Genomic DNA, 21,079 nt, shown 5'->3' on the forward strand with positions numbered 1-21,079 from the left:
CGTGCCGGCCACAGGGCAGGATATAGTAACTGGAGCTGTCCGTGGTGCTGCACCAGGCACAGCGCAGTAACGTGCCGGCTACAGGGTACTGTACAGAGGCTGCAGGCGCTGTCCGTGGTGCTGCAGCATTGCCCGGGCACAGTAACGTGCCGGCTACAGGGTACTGTACAGAGGCTGCAGGCGCTGTCCGTGGTGCTGCAGCATTGCCCGGGCACAGTAACGTGCCGGCCACAGGGTACTTTACAGAGTACAGAGGCTGCCGGCGCTGTCCGTGGTGCTGCACCAGGCACTAGCGCAGTAACGTGCCGGCCACAGGGCAGGATATAGTAACTGGAGCTGTCCGTGGTGCTGCACCAGGCACAGCACAGTAACGTGCCGGCCACAGGGTACTGTACAGAGGCTGCAGGCGCTGTCGGTGGTGCTGCAGCATTGCCCGGGCACAGTAACGTGCCGGCCACAGGGTACTGTACAGAGTACAGAGGGAGCCGGCGCTGTCCGTGGTGCTGCACCAGGCACAGCACAGTAACGTGCCGGCCACAGGGTACTGTACAGAGTACAGAGGCTGCCGGCGCTGTCCGTGGTGCTGCAGCAGAGCCCGGCCAGGCCCCGCCTCGGTCTGCAGACGGACAGAGCCAGGCGTCATGTGCGCCCCTCCTCTCCCCGCTCCCCTCCCTCCCTCACTCCCGGAGACAGGAGCACAATCCCGGAGCCGCTGGGAAGGGGAACAGCGCTCTCTCCCCATTGCACAGACCTGGACTATTATTCCTGGGAGCGACAACCGATCCAGCCCTGTGACAGGCATAAGGGGGGCATAGGCACCAGGACGCAGGTACGGTGCAGGGTGTGTTCTGCAGGCTGTGCTGCTGGGTGAGGGATGCACAGGGCTGGGTGCGCAGCATACTGAGCAGGTACAGGAGGGGATGAGCTCATGGAGCATTGCTATAGCATGCAATGTCTTATTTATTGCCTGCATATTGCATATAGGGTCCCCAATCCATCCCGTGTTGTCTCCCTAATGTCTATGCGACGGAATAATGAGAAAAAATGGGAGGGGTAGGTGGATTAAGGGAATATGGGATGTGTTGCACCCCTAGTGCTATTCCTTGGCTGCAATGTCTTATAGTTCCCTGATTATGGTGCTGGCAGGCTCAGGAGAATTCCTTATTTCTATGTAACTGCAGATATACTGTAACAGAACCATCATTGCATGGATGGGATGCAATAAATAATGAGGATAGGGGGCCATTCTCAGGGGTGTTTTATTTTATTTCAATTTTAATTTAAAATGCATGAGCTGATTTGCCCTGGTGGATGATGGAAAGAAATCCAGTAGTTGGGGGGTCTTTCCAGTATGCATAGAGAAGTCTGTGCAATAAGGATTCCCCCTGAAGGATTGTAAATGCCAATTGGCATGCCTTTTATGTGAATGTACAGTATTGTTGATAGGCGTTGTGACTCCTGATCTCAGCCTATTGGGGGGTGCAGACAGGACATGCCGCCTTAAAATTGTTGTTATTGTTCCCATTAAACAGAGTCACCCTCATCCTGATATGATTGCCAAATGGTGATCATGCAATGATGTTTTTATATTAGTGCAATAGTTACCTATAGGCAGAAAATGGATGATAACACAGGGGCACTTCATTAGAGTGATCATCTACCCTTATGTGCAGTACATACATTTAAATACATATATTTTGGGGTATATGGGTGCTGGCAGCTCTGCATCTCCAGAGGCGAAATGTTTGTCTTGCTCTATTTACAGTGCATGCTGAGTTTTAACTCTTTGTTGAGGTTGTATCGTATGGATAATCAAGTGATCTGGGCTTTAATACAGGAGTTATACAATATGATGTATAAGGTTGTATCTCTGCTGCAGGCAACAAAAAAAAAATCACCTAGTGGATCTAGATCTCCTCTGTATTAGGAGGAGAAATCCTGCTGGTGGTGCCATCTCAATGCTTCATGCAAGAAGCGATGCCCGTTGGCATCCTCTGAATGTGTTAGATTAGGGATCACCTAGTTCTGGTCACTCCTGGTAGAAGCTTACCACAAAAAAAAGCCCTCAACACAATGCGGTGCCATAAATTAGACCTAGTTCTGCTTGTAAAAAAGAAGGTGTTAATTAGACATTGAGCTGTCGTGTCTAGGTTATAAATTAAGAGGAGACATTGCAAGCAATGGCAACGTTCTTTGTACATCATCACCTTTTGCAGCACATTGCTAGTGTCTCTTGCTAATGTGATTGTAGTACAGTAGATTGGGTATTCGACTCAGCAGTGGGGGAAAAAAAATCAGATTTACATGGAAAACAAGTCGACAGATGTGCTATTGATGGCAGGTTCCTATTAACATGTGGATTTCGAAATCCGCGAGCTCACATGTGAGATATATAACAGCTGTATTGAAAATCATAAAGGGTTTATGCTGACTAAATAGAGCTGTGGTCTCTTATGTCTTAGTAAATGAATTGTGAGGGTTGAGGCTTAACCCTTTGGCTGCCTACGGCTTTTCCAGCGAGGAACGTGTTAAAATGAGCATGGGGGGGGGCGAGTTAAGAGCCTATAAGCCAAATGTGGATTTTTTTATGTGCTGTAGTAATGATCATGGCAATACCGAGAGGGAGAAGAGGCGAGGTAGCCAAGGAAATAATACCTGATATGGTGATTACATCTATTCAGTATTCATTCACATTCTGCCTCACCTTGTGAAAATTAAATGTTCAGGCCCGCCAGCGTCCCCGCTTGCAAGCACCTGCTGGGATAGCGTTCTCCTTCTTCGTGTTTCCAAACACATTGGAAGTGACTGATAGCTTTGTATAGATTTCTTCGTAGTGTATGAGATGTAGATAAAATGGATACAGTCCTGGAGGAAAAATCACTTGGTTATAGCTTCCATGTAGCAAAATGTTAATGCATTGTTGGGTTTCAACGAAACATTTGGTTCAAATTAATGTTTACCTTACTGTGCTATATAATTCTTCAAAAATAAATTCCCACTGCAACCTTGGCTTTGGTTTTTACATTTGTATTCTATTTTTATTTTATTCTTTGTTCCTGTGCAATTTTTCTGTGCTTGGATTATATACTTATTGATATTTAACTTACTTGCAGATTGATGGGTTGTACTAGTCCACATCTGAATGGGATCTCATTTATTATTATTGTGGAAAGGAAAGAAGAAGAGTTCTTAAGACTTCCATATCAAATACTTGCTTCTGCTCAACAGTATATCAGTTCTATCTGACTGGATGGAAAGGATCTCACAATACCATGAGTGATGATTCATGTCCTCTTTTGTAGTGTCATGGCATCTTGTTCATGATCTACACTTAGCTTTGGATTTAAACGAGGCCAGAAGAAAAATTTTACACTCAGCTTTAAATAATATAAAAAATATATCTTGCCACATTCCGATCCAGCAGGAACTGGACTTTATACAATTATTGCTAATTGAAAATTGGGAACCCACCATGCAGTTTACCATGGAACTCTAGAATTCCATTTTTGTTTTCATGTTAGTTAGTTTTAAATAAGCATAAACAGTTGGTCCATTTGGTGTCATTGACCATAGGTGGCCCACTAAAATAAGGGACCATAATATTTTGGATAGTTACACACTTAAAAAGGCAATCTGGAAGATCTACGCAATTTAAAGGACCCTCAAGACATTAAGTCATTAAAGATGGCTAGTGTTCTTAAACAAGGGGTCCTCATTATCTGGATGATCTTATTCCTTGGATGCATGGTGGACATGGGCCGTGGCCTGGAATTTCCTGGAACAGAAGGCCAGTGGACTCGCTTTCCAAAGTGGAATGCTTGTTGTGAAAGTGAAATGAGTTTTAATATGAAGACTAAAAGATCGAGTGGACTTGTTATTTACTTTGACGATGAGGGTTTTTGTGACTTTTTGGAGCTTATACTCTACGAAGGCCGCTTGAAGTTGAGTTTTTCCATCTTTTGTGCTGAGCCAGCTTCTCTTCTGACAGACCTTGCTGTAAATGACAACAACTGGCACTCGGTAATTATAAAGAGAAATTTCAAGAATACTACATTAATCTTAGACAAGGAAAGCAAGTGGGTAGAAGTGAAATCAAAACGGAGAGACATGACAGTCTTCAGTAGCCTTTTTATAGGTGGGATCCCTCCAGAACTTCAATCGAATACTTTAAAATTAACATTTCCAGCAGTGAAAGACCACAGTCCCTTTCAAGGCTGGATAAGCGATGTCCGGGTCAATTTCTCAGACTCCTCTCCTGTAACGAGCAACGATGTTAAGATGGAGGACTCTACAAACCCATGTGCCAAGGACCAAGTTTGTCTGAATGGCGGAGTTTGCTCAGTGGTGAATGAAGAAGCCACGTGCGACTGTTCCCAGACTGGTTTTCAAGGGAAAGACTGCAGTGAAGGTAACACTATGTTCCCTCTGGTCCTTATAGTTGTTGTATCATAAAATGTGTGTACATGATTAAGCTATTTAAGACACTTGCATGTTTGTAGACATATAGTTTTTAAGTTGATCCCCTTTCTTCCTATCCAGCCCTTTTTATTGTCGCTTGCCCTTATTTGAAATATTTTCATTTCTAAAAGCTATAAAGCGTCTTCCTTGTTTACTGTGACCAAGGCATCTATACAAAACAAATAATAAATGTTCAGCTAGAATATAATATTTTTTCATTACTCACATAATAAAACCTAAAAGAAAAACCCAGATCGATTTCGACCATAAGATCTACCATTCACATGGCAATAATCAGGTGACTTTTTTCATTTTAGATGAGCTCGTTTGCATATTGACAATGTTCCTGTTCTTTTATATAGTCATATAATGATATCAAATACCTTTTTTTCAATAGGTATATCAATACATAACTGTAGCATGAAGACTTTATTGCCTGTACAAGTCTTAAAGAATAGCCCAATAAAATGTTTCACTTTGACGTAGAACATTAAATAACTTATTCCTTCTTAAGTGTAATATAACAGTAGAGTTGTCTAATCCATAATTATCGAGACAGAACTGGGGCAAAACTGGGGCAAAGCGATTGCTCCATATTTATTGGAGGAAAACATTCAGTTAAATATGGAGCAATCATCCTGCCCCACAGTTGGCCTAGTTCCTCTGTGATAAATGTTATCCTAAATCATAACAACTAACAGAGAACTGTTAACCAAGAATAGAACACACCCTGGTGATAGCCACTGAATTTATACCACAGTCAATAGGAAAGGCCAAAAACAAAATAGAAAATAATGCTTATGGAATAAATAAAGTTATGATACTAATGTTGCAGAAAATCATGATGCATGCCTACATTTTTTTAAAAATAATACAGCCTCTTTTTGGAATGTTCTTAAAAGATATAGGTAGCCTGATCCCTGTAGAGATTACATTTGCTATTGTTTGCAAAGAGCTTGACTCAATGAGGTTCAAGGTGCAGCAATGCAAACACATTTTTTTGTTATTCTGGTATTATGGTGCTGTACCTTAATAGACCACGAAACCTATACATGGAATTTGTTTTATATAAATTTGTCACAAATATAGTAAGAAGAACTAAAACAAGATGTTTGGCATTATATGTAAACTTGCTATACAGCTGAGTGCCATACTGTATAGATTAAGGGGGGTATTCAATCCCCACCTCTATTTCCAACGTGGGAAATAGCGGCGGGCGCCTATTCAATGCTGGCTTGCCTGGCAGCATTCAAGAGGCAGATCGACAGAACGGGCCTGATTTTAAAAGGTATCAGGCCCGTTTTGCCGATAATGGTGGTGATCGCGACAATTCAGGTCCGTTTATGCGAACACACCTCCTTTTCGCAGATTGGCAGGCGAAACATTGAATCACACCTGGCGATATGCTGTAGAGCAAAACAAAAACAGGCCAGGGTCACGGCTGTTGGGACGGATTGACAGTCGTGACCCGGAATTAAATGCCCCCTTAGCCCCTTATTTACCTAAAGGCAAAAAGTTTTTACAGAAGGTATGGTCTAGCCATATCTATAATGGAGCCACCACCATCATTAGGATTTAGTGGTCTTGCCAACAAAAACCTTCATGGGTCATAGGTCACCTATTAATTGAGTTTGTTCACTTATTGGAGCTGATATCCCAAGGCTTCCCATACTATGCATTTGCGTATTCTTTTTGAGGCTTGAACATTAAAGCGGTAAGTTATCTCTTACTACTCTTGGTTAGTACCGCCAAGGCAGATAAGTATCATTTATTTGCCTCTTGTTATTTCATGGCGTTAACTGGTGATAGAAAACCAGATAGGTTAACAGGCCTGCGAATGCTTGGCATGTATAAGATCCCAGTAATCATAATGAAGAATGGACATGTCTTCCTTAGGCCTGGAAGATTCTATGGCTTCCCCGAATGTTGTTGGCAGCAGCTTCTTCATATTAGTTATCTTTAAATTGAAGTCAAAGTTGACTAGCATGTACTATAGAACTTTTCTATAGGAGACCTTTTTGTGGCTCACACACAGTATATATAACTGTTCCAGCTTGTATTGAGGGCACCTGAGCAAGCTACCCCTACCCTACCCTACCTATAAGCATATAACTCATCTTATGTGTCAATGAGTATGCTTACTTTTGTAAAGGCATTGAAACGTTGGCTTCAACATGAGCCTCTGTGACAAATTTATTGCACCATTGGTAGTTTATATTGCATTGACCGGGAGGGCACCTGGATAAGTACCATTCATATTAGGAGTGCCTGACATATTGCTCTCTCTCTCTGTGTTTGTATCTATCTATCTATCTATCTATCTATCTATATATATATATATATATATATATATATATATATATATATATATATATATTGTTTATTGAGACATGTTTGAAGTTTGAAGGAGCATGTAATTAAACTATGACATATATGAACCACTAAAAACTAGTGAACTTATTAACTCAGCAAAGATAATAAAACCTTGTGTACTATAGTTTATTATGTATGAGACGTAGGAGAGTATTCATTGGGGGGAAAAAACAGATGTATGGATTTTTTGTGCTTACTACTCTCAGTAGACATTTCCAGCAGGCTCGTCATAAATATAGATTTTACCAGTACTGCATCTGTAATATTACTTCTTTCACACACACACACACACACACACACACACACACACACACACACACACACACACACTAGCCATTGTAAGGGAGGGGATATTTTGTATCCCTCTCCTAGCAAATAATGTGGAACTATCTAGCACCTAGTTACCAAGGCCAAGCTTGGCGGATCTCATAAATAGAAACCTATTATTGCATTTGGAAATGGAGATATATCTGCTGTAGTGCTCCGTACCCTGTGCCTCATTCAGAGTTGGTCAACAATTAGCAAATTTGCAGATCCAGCAATTAATGAATGATTGCGGATGGGAATGAATCATAGAATGAATGCCCAAGGCTGAACAGTGACAGAAATTGACAGGAAGTCGGCTTTTCGGGTGGAAACCTGCCGTCATCTGAGTCCGAGAATATGCGGGCGTGCCCAGTCATTTTAAGGCACAGTTTGTGATGTCAGCACCCGCATCGATCGGCCGGTCTCTGTCTGCACAGACCGGAAATATCGTTTGATGGTTCGGGAGTTGCGTCTGTATTTGTGACTGTGTAGCAAATAGCGATATTTTTGCAATTCATTTGCAGATTGGCACGGGGCAGGTTTTCTGTCTGTCTGGGCGGCAGATATCTACTCACAGTCATCTGCAACCTCAGATCAGAATGAATCAGGCCTATACATCCTAGGGATGCTTACATTTTGTTGTTACTATGACAACAAAAAGGTGATACTATTAGTGCCATGTTCTTAGAGCCGTAACAGATTACAGATGTGCCCTGTGCCAGCTACGCCCACTGATCTTGTAACATCATGAAGTTGCACGCATAGGGGTGTATCCACCAACACCAGTAAGTGCAGCACTGGTCGGGGCATCCCGTTGAAGCTCTGATTGGCTGCAAGATGCCCACCTGGAATGTCCATAGGTGCTACAGCGGTTGGGGTGCTACAGCTGTACTGGCTGCAGGGATCCGTTCCAGGCGTACATGCGGATTGCTCTTATCCACATCACTGACAGAAACACGAGCGCTGTATCACAGCTATAGAGCCTTCACCAGACATGTTCGCTGACATTCACACATAAAGTAGTTTATTACCTTTGGATAGGTGATTATGCAATATTCCAGCAACATTCCATGCTCCAGACTAATACACCACAGGCAATCACTCTAAGAACCCAACAGGTGTAGTTTTCTTTGTAAACAAATGGGCATCCAAGCTGAAGTCCTCCTGTAGAGTTTTAGGACATATACAAAGCACTTCCTGTAATGATAAATGGTTTCTGATTGGATGAACACCATGATCATAGATTCAAGGGTGTGTTGATCTTTTAAAGGAGAATTGGATCCCTTATCTTCTTCATCCAGCCTTAAGGGGTGTACACACTGTGTGATGTAGTTCGATCCCTATTTGATCCGTACAATATAGGGGTGATTGGGACTTCAATGCAGCCTGGGATTTTTTTTTTTGCAGAAGCCCAGGGGAGGTTGCTGGTGGAAGCGGCGTGTGTAATTGGGGGGGGGGGGGTCGGGATAGGCGGCGCGGCCTATGTTATGTAATGCGGGGGGTGCTGGCGGCAGCGTATGTAATTGGGGGGCGGGGGTTGGCGGCCACTGATGTAATGCTCGGGGGGCAGGGTGGAGGCGGTGTTTGTAATGCGGGGGGGGGGCGGGCTCACCTGCTCCTTTCCACTGGCTTCAGTTGGGGGAACAGGAGCTGGGAGCCCGCTTCCGCCGCACATGAAGGCCCATGGGAGGTGCTGTGCGCTGTCGTGCATGCGCAGCAGCCCTCCCGAGGCCATTGTGGAATTGGGCAAAGTGCCGTGGCCCAGCCAGCCAAGGGGAGGACCCCGCGGCCTGGCTGTTTTTAAGACGTTTTGGGCCGGCCTACTGGGAAATGGCTCAGTTTCCCGGCGGGCCAATCCGCCCCTGGTACTATATAGTCTTGCCTGCACATTCTATTTTCCTATTTGATTTCGATGCCACAGGGCTGCATATTGGAATTGAATATGGCTGAAAACCATTGGCTAGCTATTCGATTTAGATTAGATTTTGACTATACAGTCAAAATCAAATTGAAAGCTAGTCCGAATCGCACCGTGTGTATGGGGCATTACTGCAGTCCTCAATATGTGTGAGCGGCTCTGGACAGTATACTGTCAGTAGGAGAAAACCTCATCTCTAATGGAACAATATTAAATCATTACAGTACTATGCAAGGGACAGGATTAGAACCCAAATGTCATCATCCTGAATTTACAATTATCTAAGTGCTTGCTGTTCCTACTTATCACTAGCAATGTATCTAGTCTGTGATTTGATTGTTTGACCAACCTTTTTTTAGAGGGTGAAATTGTACTAAACATCCTTAATAACACAATAATATATGCAGCACTTATCAGCAGGAAAATAAATCTTCCTTCTATTCATGAAGAAAAATAGAATTATCAGTTTCCTTTGTGCTCCTATTAAAAGGGTTACGTTCCCAAAAGACCAGTGCCTTTAACTAGAGTCAGGAGACAAAATAACATGGTACAGGTTGAGTCTCCCTTATCCGTATATTCCAAAAACCAAAATATTCTGTGGTTTTTCAGAATATCTCATTTTTTGTATTTTTGCCCCGCACCCCCTGCCTCCTTTTTCATAGTTACTGTACCTCATCACCCAGTGTCCATGGCAGCCACCTGAATCCTCTTCATCAACATCCCCGGTCCCAAGGATGTATTGCTCGGGTGCACCGGTGACATCACTGGTGCACCCGCGCACTCGCGCAAAGCACCCCTGGGACTGGAGATGCTGCTGAAGAGAATTTCAAAGGATGGATGTTGTGGACCATGGGGGCACCGCCGGGGGACAGGGTAGGTAGGAGTTTTTTTTTTCCAAAATCCGCAAAAATCCCTTATCCAAAATGCTTGTAGTCCTGAGCATTTCGGATAAGTGATACTCAACCAGTATATGTATTAATTGCTTAGTATATTGTTTTATTATATTTTTGTTTTGTATTGTTTTCCAGCGAAGGGATTATTTAAAAGTCTTTTACTCCATTATGAGGCAGGTTATTTTCCCCGTTCTTGACTTGATATGGAATGCCAAATTCTTGAACAGATTCTGTTAGGGTCTATAACACAAGCGAGAAAGTGATTTATCGAAAATTGGCACTTATTTGAAATGCAATTTATTTTTTCCTGCATTTTGGAGCACAGAGAAGCAAGTGATCCAGATATAAATTTGTCGTTAAATCATTGTAATTTTAGATTTGTGGAACTCTTACCATTATTTTCACTACTTGTATAATGTATGCCAACCTTCTCCGTTTCTGTCGCATGCACTCCAAAATTAAAGTGCATTTTAATTTTACAAGTAGATTAATGTAATTAAAGAATTTGTTTTTTTTTAATGCCCGAAACAGGACAGAAGGTTTTTGGACTCATTCAGACAGGCATATACAGTAGACCAGGCATGTCCAAACTATGGCCCTCCAGCTGTTGTGAAACCACAAGTCCCATCATGCCTTGCCAAAGTTTTGCTATTAGGCAATGCTAAGACTATGGCAAGGCATGCTGGGACTTGTAGTTTCACAACAGCTGGAGGGCAGCAGGTTTGGTTTAGGCTTTTCTGAATGGTGCTTGAGATTTTCACACAGCCTGTCATGTAACTGAGTCTGTGTGGGAAATTTACTAAGAAGGGAGTTCTATTGAGGATGGTATGTTGCTATGGGCAACCAATCAGATTCTATCAATTATCCTCTAGAAAGTGCTAAAGAAGTAGATGCTGATTGGTTTCCCATAGCAACATCCCATGTGAAATACAACTACCATCTTAGTAAATATCCTGCTATGCCTCAGTGGGTTTGCCATATTTATCAAATATATCTTGCCCTAAATTAGTACAGTTGATAGGTATGCAAAGCGGGTCTATCCCAAAATTTGGAAGATCAAGTATTTTATATAGTAACTATATGAATAAGCCCCTACCAGCATTAAACCTCTTATTCTATACCAGGGGCTTCTTAGTCTATGACGTAAATTTATTGTGTGGGTTTTTAGAGAAAAATTAAGCAACCAATCAGAATTAACTTAGCTTGGGGATGCCTGTTCTACAGCATAACATCTAGAATTTGATTGGTTGCTACGAGCAACACTTTTTGCATCTAAAAACTCACTGTAGTAAATTGACCCAATTATGTTTTAAACCCTTAAGTGTGAGCGATGTGCAATATATCAGCAAAAAAACATCAGCGTCGCTCACATTTGTTATTTAAATTCAATTAAATAATGTTGTGTTAATTAAAGATTATATTTCCTATAAAAGGTAAACATGGATAGTGGGGGTATGAAAAGGTCAGGAGGACGCGTTCCGCCGCCCCTCGCAGGGCTCACCACTCTTCGGGGTGGCGTGGATAGTGGGAGGGTCAGTAAAACCTCATTGTATGTCATACAAGTGTATAGCTAATGGCATGCGATTTTGCGGGAGGTGCGATGCGATCCCCTGGGGCCAACAGAGCAGTGAATAAATTACATTACAAAATCGCATCGCATCGCGCGGCACTAAAACGGCCCATGCGATGCGATTTCGGTACGGTAGGGTACGTAAGAAAACTGGGCGCCCTGCTAGGAAACAAGTACCTAAATTTGTGTTGGCGTAAAGCACCTGCTTACAATTCCACCGGCAATAGATTTTAGTGTTGTTCTTATGTAAAAAAAAAAAAACTTTCTAAATATATTTTCAGTCTTTTTCCTGCTAACAAAGAATCTATTTCAGTGAAAGATATAGATGTAAATGGAAATAGGGGCTTGTTATTAACACCAATAACACTGCACTCGTGTTCTGAGGATATGAATGATTAATACATGTGCGAAAAGTCATTAGGATTAGCTTGTGGTCTCACCTCTGTGTTCTCCAGACTGATCTCTAATGACATTTGTTTTAAGGAGCAAAAGATGGAGCATATGGCATAAACAATGCAAACTGCATATTTAATGAAACATCTTGGTACTCGCTGTTTTTTGTGCTTTTTAATTTAAAAAGATATTGCAGCCTAAACCATTTTAAATTGGTTTATCTAATTGTATTTTTAATGGTTTTTGGGGGGTTAGTGTTTGTTATTTTTATATTTTTAATAAAAATATTTATACCAAGGGGAAAAAGTGGCGTATATACAATATGGAGTTCCTATGTTTGGTTTATGTGCGCAGTTTATTCAAGGCAAAGGTAGAAAATGCCGGTTCTGGAATTGCTATCCTGATTTTTTTTTTTATTGAAAAAATACACAGGGTGTGATTGACAAGGGATTGATGTCTGTCAAACTTGCTCTGGGGTTGCCAAAGACGTTGGCGTGATAATATGCAAGTGCTAGATTCAGCCTCGCCTCCCATTATGTATGAAGCAGATGATGCAATCATAGAGGGTATATACAGTATTGGCACCTATTGGGCAATGTTATTATCACACTCACAAAGATACTTCCATTGCCTGGCTTATTTGCACTCGATTCTCTGTCAGGTTACCGGCGGTTGGGATTCTGATGCCAGAACTGATCGTTGGAGTCCAGACTGCCGGGTCCGCATATCACACCCGGCAGCATTTCAGCCTCCTATTAAGTTTAATGGAATGCGTTTTGCCAAAGTGGTACGAATACCATAGCATAGCGTCGCTAGGCCCAATCCTCTTCATACAGACTGTGGATTCACAGGATTGTTCTTTTTATTTTGTCCACTTTAGGGGGAAGTGGACAGGAAGCAGGAGAAGGGACAAGCCTTCCGGTGCTGGGGGGGACTAATTGGAAAATCAGGAGTAGGGGTGCCACCACCTTTTGGGTTGGGCAATATATAATTTTATTTTGGTGCCACTGAATAACTGAGGGGCACTTGGACTTGCTTGCCACAGCACCCATCCAATGACAAAGATAACGGTCTATCTTTTTTATAGATTAAAACTAGCTGTGCCCATGTGCGACCATCATTCAGCAGAACCCGGTTAGAGATGGGAGGTGGTCAGTGAGTGCATTGAGGGAAGTGGATCGGAGGACATATTAGAGCTGACAAAGGAGAGTACAAAAGGTGGGAGTGGGGGTGAAGTTAGGAACATATGAAGTGGGAGGTGAGAAGACCATAGTGCTGGTCCCAAAGGGACGCCAGCTCACAGTAACTAGCCACACACTGTAAGGGCTGAAGCTGGGTGCAGGGGGGCGGAGGCAGGTGGACAAGGGCTATGGGAAAGGTGGAAGTGGAGCAGCCAAGAAAGCCACCCACCTGCCCCCCTGTTCTAGAACCTATGCTGTACAGGAAAATATATAGTTATGTGTACAGTAATGTATATTGCATTTTTGTCTCCATACCCAGAATAAATCATTTTTAAAATATATAATTTGGTCTAATATCATGCTCTATCAGATAATTATGCTTTTTACTGCTACAGTATATTTATTTTATTTTGTTTCATGTATAGCACATATGAAACAAAATAAGTTGCGCTTTACAAATGTTGACAACACGGAAAGCATAAACTTAGTAAAACAGACAGACATAGAGGTCGGAGGGCCCTGCTGCAAGATTACAATCACAGTTGTGATTGTATATTTATGCCTTGGTAGTTGTGTATAATATGTGTATAGATTGATGTCTGTCAAACTTGCTCTGGGGTTGCCAAAGACGTTGGCGTGATAATATGCAAGTGCTAGATTCAGCCTCGCCTCCCATTATGTATGAAGCAGATGATGCAATCATAGAGGGTATATCCAGTATTGGCACCTATTGGGTAATGTTATTATCACACTCACAAGGATACTTCCATTGCCACCATCAGTGCACAATCACCCGGGCTGTTTATCAAAGTGCCAGAACTCATTGGGAAAAGCACACTTTCCAACAGTCCAAGAAAATCCAGAGTTCTTCTGGACAATGGAGAAAGTACCTAAAGGATTCTCAGTAAAGTGAACAATCTAGGCTGCTGAATCATAATATTATAGCGCCCAACCCATACTACTCTATGGAACAACTAGCATGGCGAGTGCAGTGAGCCCGCAAGGGGCTTATTTGCACTCGATTCTCTGTCAGATTACCGGCGGTTGGGATTCTGATGCCAGAACTGATCGTTGGAGTCCAGACTGCCGGGTCCGCATATCACACCCGGCAGCATTTCAGCCTCCTATTAAGTTTAATGGAATGCGTTTTGCAAAAGTGGTACGAATACCATAGCATTGCGTTAATAGGCCCAATCCTCTTCATACAGACTGCGGATTCCCAGGATTGTTCTTTTTATTTTGTCCACTTTACGGGGAAGTGGACAGGAAGCAGGAGAAGGGACAAGCCTTCCGGTGCTGGGGGGGACTAATTGGAAAATCAGGAGTAGGGGTGCCACCACCTTTTGGGTTGGGCAATATATAATTTTATTTTGGTGCCACTGAATAACTGAGGGGCACTTGGACTTGCTTGCCACAGCACCCATCCAATGACAAAGATAACGGTCTATCTTTTTTATAGATTAAAACTAGCTGTGCCCATGTGCGACCATCATTCAGCAGAACCCGGTTAGAGATGGGAGGTGGTCAGTGAGTGCATTGAGGGAAGTGGATCGGAGGACATATTAGAGCTGACAAAAGAGAGTACAAAAGGTGGGAGTGGGGGTGAAGTTAGGAACATATGAAGTGGGAGGTGAGAAGACCATAGTGCTGGTCCCAAAAGGACGCCAGCTCACAGTAACTAGCCACACACTGTAAGGGCTGAAGCTGGGTGCAGGGGGGCGGAGGCAGGTGGACAAAGGCTATGGGAAAGGTGGAAGTGGAGCAGCCAAGAAAGCCACCCACCTGCCCCCCTGTTCTAGAACCTATGCTGTACAGGAAAATATATAGTTATGTGTACAGTAATGTATATTGCATTTTTGTCTCCATACCCAGAATAAATCATTTTTAAAATATATAATTTGGTCTAATATCATGCTCTATCAGATAATTATGCTTTTTACTGCTACAGTATATTTATTTTATTTTGTTTCATGTATAGCACATATGAAACAAAATAAGTTGCGCTTTACAAATGTACTTAAACTTAGTAAAACAGACAGACAGACATAGAGGTCGGAGGGCCCTGCTGCAAGATTACAATCACAGTTGTGATTGTATATTTATGCCTTGGTAGTTGTGTATAATATGATAATCTTGTGGTCACAGAAAATCCGACTTTAGAACGTGATGTTTATATGAAGTGGGAAGTCGTTATTTTCCATATTTGAATACATTTTTCCTATAATTTTTTCATTTAGCATAATAAAAAAAAAATAGATCCAGAAACCATATATTTTTATTATTTATCATTTTCATTTTACAGGAAAAAGATTTAGGTGAAATTAAAAGTGGGCATGGATATAAAATGTAACCATATTTTTATATGGTAGGATCTGATTGGCCAATACTTTATCTCTTTCTCAGTGGCGTAACTATAAATTTTGCTCCCCCCATCCAAAAAAGTTTCTGGCGCCCCCCCCCCATGGCCCTTAAACATTACGTCACACATCATAATGCCCCTTGCACTATATGCCACATGCCGTCATTAAACTTATACTCCACAAATCTAAATGCACCTTACACTATGGCCGGAATTTCATGCCGCCCGAGTTCAGTGCAGTGCGAGATATCTACTGAATTCTGATGTTTTTTAAAGGGGAATTAACTTACAAGGCATGGTTTGGCATGGTTTGGCATGGTTTTGCCTTGTAAGCTAATTCCCCTTTAAAAAAAACGTCAGAATTCAGCAGACATCTCGCACTTCACTGAACTCGGGCGAGATGTCCGCGGTCGACGAAGTCGCACTGCCGCCAGAAAAAGGGTGTGACCTCACTGAGAGGGGGAAAGGCTTATTGGAAATAATGCTCCCACAAGCCATGCCTCCCGTTTTCATCACTGTGGAGGCATGCTAAGCGCTCTGTGAGCTTCTGGCATGCCCCCACCCCCTCAGACAGATGCTAACGCATGGACACGCAGACGGCGACAAACAGACAGATACTGACAAATGGACAGATCCTAAAACACGGGCGCTGACAAGTTGATACATGGACGCCGACACAGACACATATGTTGACACATGGACACTGAAAGACGCCTATACACAGGGATACGCTGACACACGGACTGCACATAGAGACACTGATGCTGACAGACGCTGATATCTAGAGACATAATACAGACACCCAGACACTGACACAAATATGCTGACATGTGATGACACAGACACTGAATGCTTTGCATACCACTGTAGAAAACCAGGTTTTGAAAGAGTTAACCTTATTGTTGTGTTCAGCTCCTGTGCTGAAGCCTGTAGAAAGGGAGGGCTCTGTAACCGGAGTGCAGAGTGCAGGGGAATAGAAGGCAGCCGCTGGAGCAGGACGGTCAAGAACAGAAAGCAGGGAGAGGGACGATTCCTTAGCTGTCCAGCCTGCGCGGACGGAGGTTGTGTGTACTGTGTACACAGACGAACTTCCTGCCTGTAATGCTGCTGCTGCTGGGAGGAAGGGAGGGAGAGAGACGGAGTGAGACAGGACGGACCTTACCTCAGCTCTGCAGGTTAGAGTGAGAGGCTTCCGGCGCCCACGCAGCCCCCGCTCCTCCAAGCAGTGGCGGGGGCTGCCTTACACAAGTTACGCCACTGCTCTTTCTACTTAAACTCTCTCTCCAACAGTTTGGTACAGTACATCTCACCTACAGTGCTTGTTTTTTTTATTGTGGAGTCAGTACAGACATGTCTACAGTTAGCATGACACATATTCAATAGAGTGGCGCAAGGTGGTATGCTTCACGTATGACCTTAATGTGTTGTAGGTGTATTTTCTCAATGGCAATGTACTTCTCTATGGCCCTTATTCTGATCGGTGCGGCCCGATCAGAAATATGCGGTGATGTCCGTCTTGGCGAATCCCCGCCTTCCATACGGATCGCCACCTCCGTCCGTATGCGGATATGTGGCGGTCCGCATGAATGTGGACGGGGATACGCCTCCTCCATGGTGGGAGCAGCCCCTGCATTCGATGGTCGCCGAACATCGAATGCAGGGCCGCACGCTCCACCAGGTCCCGCAACACAAGACCACACGGACACTTGTCCGTGTGAAATCTTGTATGGGGGCGGGCAGCTGACATCCGGCGATGTCAGATGCCCGCCCCGTACCCACGCGTCACGGCCTCATTACCATGCATACGCCCCGCGTTTGCATGGGAACGCCCATGAAACGCGGGGCGTATGCATAGGGTAATGAGTATAAGTAGCCCCTCACGCCCCTCTACGCCCCCTGTGCGGCGTATAAAGAATCCATGCGGCGAAATCGCCTGCACATGCGCAGAGTGACCTCTGCACATGCGCAGACGATAAACATCGGCGGCCCGTACGCAAGCGGGAATATCCGCACCGATCAGAATAAGGGCCCATATCATAGGATCAAATATCACTTTTAATTGCAAAAATTCATACAAAAGTAAAAAAAAAAGCCAAAAAATAAATGAAAGTAGCAGAAAGTTTTAAAAATAGAACAAGAGAACATTCTAACAATGAATGTTGGTTTTATTTGGTTGCTTTTTGGTTGGCTACATTTTTTCTGGGGTGGTGGTGGGGGGGGGTATTGGGGAGCACCACAGAAGCAAGTCAATTTTTATTTTCTGGAACAATTGCTTCAAGAAGCCTAAAACAAACCCCCAAAGACCAATTAAGCAATTGTTAGTTTCCAATGATCCTAATTAGTCCCTAATTAATTGCATTGCAGTCTAAACCATTGTCCTCCTCCTCTACTTCCCCCACAATCCCGTATTCTTCCCAGCTGTGTGAGATTGTGTGATCACGTGTATGTCAGCAACAGAAACTACATCTCCCAGAAGCCTCCTCTTCTTCCCAGCATCCTAATGCACAACAGGACTGATAATTCAGCCTGGCACTATTAGGTGGGGGGCTGATAGGGAGGGTGAAAGACCAAATAAGTAAATGGAACTCTTTGTTTGAGCTTTTGCATGCAAAATTAAAATTAATTAAAATTAAATCCAATTGTCTTGATATATTTAATGTAGACAAACAATTATATTTTGAGAGCCCATTGCAGATATCCTGATAACATGGTGTCTTCGGGGCAATTTTAGAAGGGGGGGGGGGTTTCCAGAGGTGGGGGAGGAGCACAGTTCAAAATTCAAATAGGCACAGCCGCTGTCATTCCAAACTGACTCACTGGCAGTTGGTGGGTTCCCGTATTTGAATTTTGGACTGTGCTGCAGCTGCCCCATCTCTGGAACCACCACTGAGTTGTATCAAAGCTTAGTAAGGACACACATGTAGTTCAAAGTCTTCTATGCTCTCTTCTTGTGAACTCAATAAAGTCACTTTGTGTTCCGTTGCTGCGGGCATCAAAATGAAAAGGTTGTAGTAATGATCAGTGCAGACCTTTAGGAAGTTGTTTAGAGTGTGTGCTGTATATGAAATATTAAAAAAGGGTAACTTGTTATTGTCTTTCAGTGTATTTTCATTTAGCTAACACACAGGCACTTTTATCATGCCTTATGTGTAGGATAAATCTCCTAAATCTTGGGAGATGATTATTGTGGTCTAGTCATGTCATACATTCAGTCTTGAAGTAATATTCTGGACATGTCCTGCTTCTCATCTCAGATCCAATTTTTCTCAGCTGACAGCATAGTGGCTTATCTTGTCTCCAAAAAAATGGATTGTCTCTTCATTTTCAGCATCGGACGCAGGGCTTCTTCATAAATCAGTCATCAGGGATTTGTGCTGAAATGGTGTTCTGATTCCCACTCCCCCATAGGAGGCTAAGTGCATCACCTCAACCAGACGAACAGCCAGGCCATTAATCTGGCTTTGTTTTCTAGCTCAACTAAAAAGCTCTGTACTTACAACCTAATGGATATGGTTTATACTTGTATCGTAATATCATAGGAAAACCATTTAGGAGCAAAAAAAAAGAAGTGAATTCATGTTAATTCTTGCTCTTTGCAAACAGAAGGCACAGTAGAAAAATGACACATGCACAGGGATTAACACAGGATGTGCACTAGCCTTTCATTCCCCAATTTATAATGGAATCACTTATTTTTTTTTTCTTACTAGTATTGTAAAATGACGGCTTCTGCGATGTACTGTCACTGTGAGCTGTGACAGTTTTTACTTTCACTTTGAGCTGTGACAGTTTTCAGCCCACAAACTCTCCACCTCACCCACCCCCCAGTCCCCATCTGCTCCTACCTCCGATCTCTGTCTTCACAGGCTCCCTCTCTCTCTATATCCAGCAAGTTTGAAACAGGTTAGTGTCAGTGCAAAAATAGCTTTCACTTTCTGTTAGGACATTTTTCAGCACACAAAGGAGCAATTTGGATGGAAAGTGGTTTTCAAATGGTCATATGCAGCCTCCCTGAAGCGGAAACGGGCAGGAATTCTGCCGGCTGCCGCCGAGTGTAGGGGATGGGCGTGCGTGTGAGACGCTGTGCATCCCATTCGGATGGAGCGCCTCTCTGCTAGCTCAGGGATTCATCTGTATATGTAGACCTTCGAAGTGAAGGCTTGTGTATTTGCCACATGTGATGCCAGGTACTGTATGCTTCCTGGGAAATCGTTAAAAGTTGATAGGGCTTTGGAATACGTTGGTACTGTTAATGCTAAAAAGAGAGAACATACTTATTTAGATTTGCAAAGCCCAGAAAACATGTTCCTTTTTACACCCTTGTGCAGTCCACCACCAGACAAATTATCTACCCGCTCGCAGGTCCCCCATCTGCAGACACAACATCCACCTACAGATATCCTTCAAGCGCTCCCTCAAAACCCACTTTTTTCGACTAGCCTATCCCTCCTCCTAACCTCTTTTGATCCTCCTATCCTGCCTCCGTTCCCCTCCGTTCCTACTTATCCTGTTGTTTTTCGTTCGTCCACCCACCTATTTTTAGTATGTTAACTCTTATGAGTAGGGTCCTCCTGCCTCACGTACTCACCCTACCTCTTTACCTCACCTGTCCTCCTGTCCTGTTCTTCCCTTCCTCTATTGTTTGCTCTGTACGGCGCTGCGGACACTTTGCGGCGCCTTATAAATAAACGTACTACTACTAGATATAACATCCATCTACTAGCAGACACAAAATCCACCTACAGCACAGATGGAACATCACCTGCATACAAAACATCCACCTGTTGATGATCATCCACCTTTTCACAAAACATCCCCCTACAGTCATAACCTCCAGCTTCAGAGGGAACATCCATCTGTACGCAGGTCTCTTTCATCTTGCTTTACCTCATTACCACAAGGCAGATTGTTTTCCTGTCAAATCTGTTGCTAGAACAATGAATAGTTATAGGTAGACTTCATGGAAATGCTCCAAGATGAAATAAATTATATATAATTCAATATATTCTTACTTTTAGTAAAGTCATACAAGAAGGAGTTGGGTACCATGCAATATCCCATTTCCAATCACACACAAACATTAAAATGGCAAATATTGCAGCTCTTAGCTGTGTTCTATACGACAGAATAATTATACAAACATTGCCCGTGATACATACTTTACATAATGACAGTTTTGAATAATATATGGCGCTGCATGTGTAAATACACATACATTAATAAATAAAAGTTTTCAGATAATTTTCTACTGAAGAATAATTAGTGACCTACACATTAAAGTGCACCATAGTATAATCATTTTATTATAAATATTTATACATAGTGATAAATATATCATTAGATAGTACGGGACATTGTTAATTGTTTGATGCAGAGACGCGCTGTCAGAGCAGAACACTCATATAATGACAATAGACCATTGCTTTGATTGGTCCATTGAAGGCGCTGGTCAGTGCTGGATACATAATATACAAACAACGGTGCAGCGTTATCATGTTATTACAAGTGCCGTAAATGTAAAACTGAAATACAGTAAAGACATTTGTGTTATAATCAGTGGTGGCTCCAGGAGAGGGGCTGCAGCATGGTTCAAAATTCAAATAGGGGAGCCAAATATATGCTTCCTGC

General features: G+C 42.9%; 1 protein-coding gene across 21 annotated transcripts in view; it reads left to right on the forward strand.

Moving 5' to 3' along the window:
* The first annotated feature begins 660 nt into the window (after positions 1–660).
* NRXN1 (neurexin 1) overlaps positions 661–21,079 on the forward strand; it is a 1,139,759-nt gene continuing 1,119,340 nt past the window's right edge. For 12 of the 21 annotated variants that reach the window (XM_083175246.1, XM_083175248.1, XM_083175250.1 and 9 more), the window contains exons 1-2: positions 661–829; positions 3,114–4,408. In XM_083175246.1, coding sequence (XP_083031372.1) covers positions 3,685–4,408 — 724 coding nt within the window. In that variant the 5' untranslated portion in view covers positions 661–829; positions 3,114–3,684. The remainder of the gene's footprint in view (positions 830–3,113; positions 4,409–21,079) is intronic. The other 9 variants (XM_083175239.1, XM_083175240.1, XM_083175243.1 and 6 more) reach the window with 1 other exon arrangement.

The sequence above is a fragment of the Crinia signifera genome, chromosome 3, assembly GCF_055691185.1.
Source record: "Crinia signifera chromosome 3, ASM5569118v1, whole genome shotgun sequence".
Classification (NCBI taxonomy): Eukaryota; Metazoa; Chordata; class Amphibia; order Anura; family Myobatrachidae; genus Crinia; species Crinia signifera.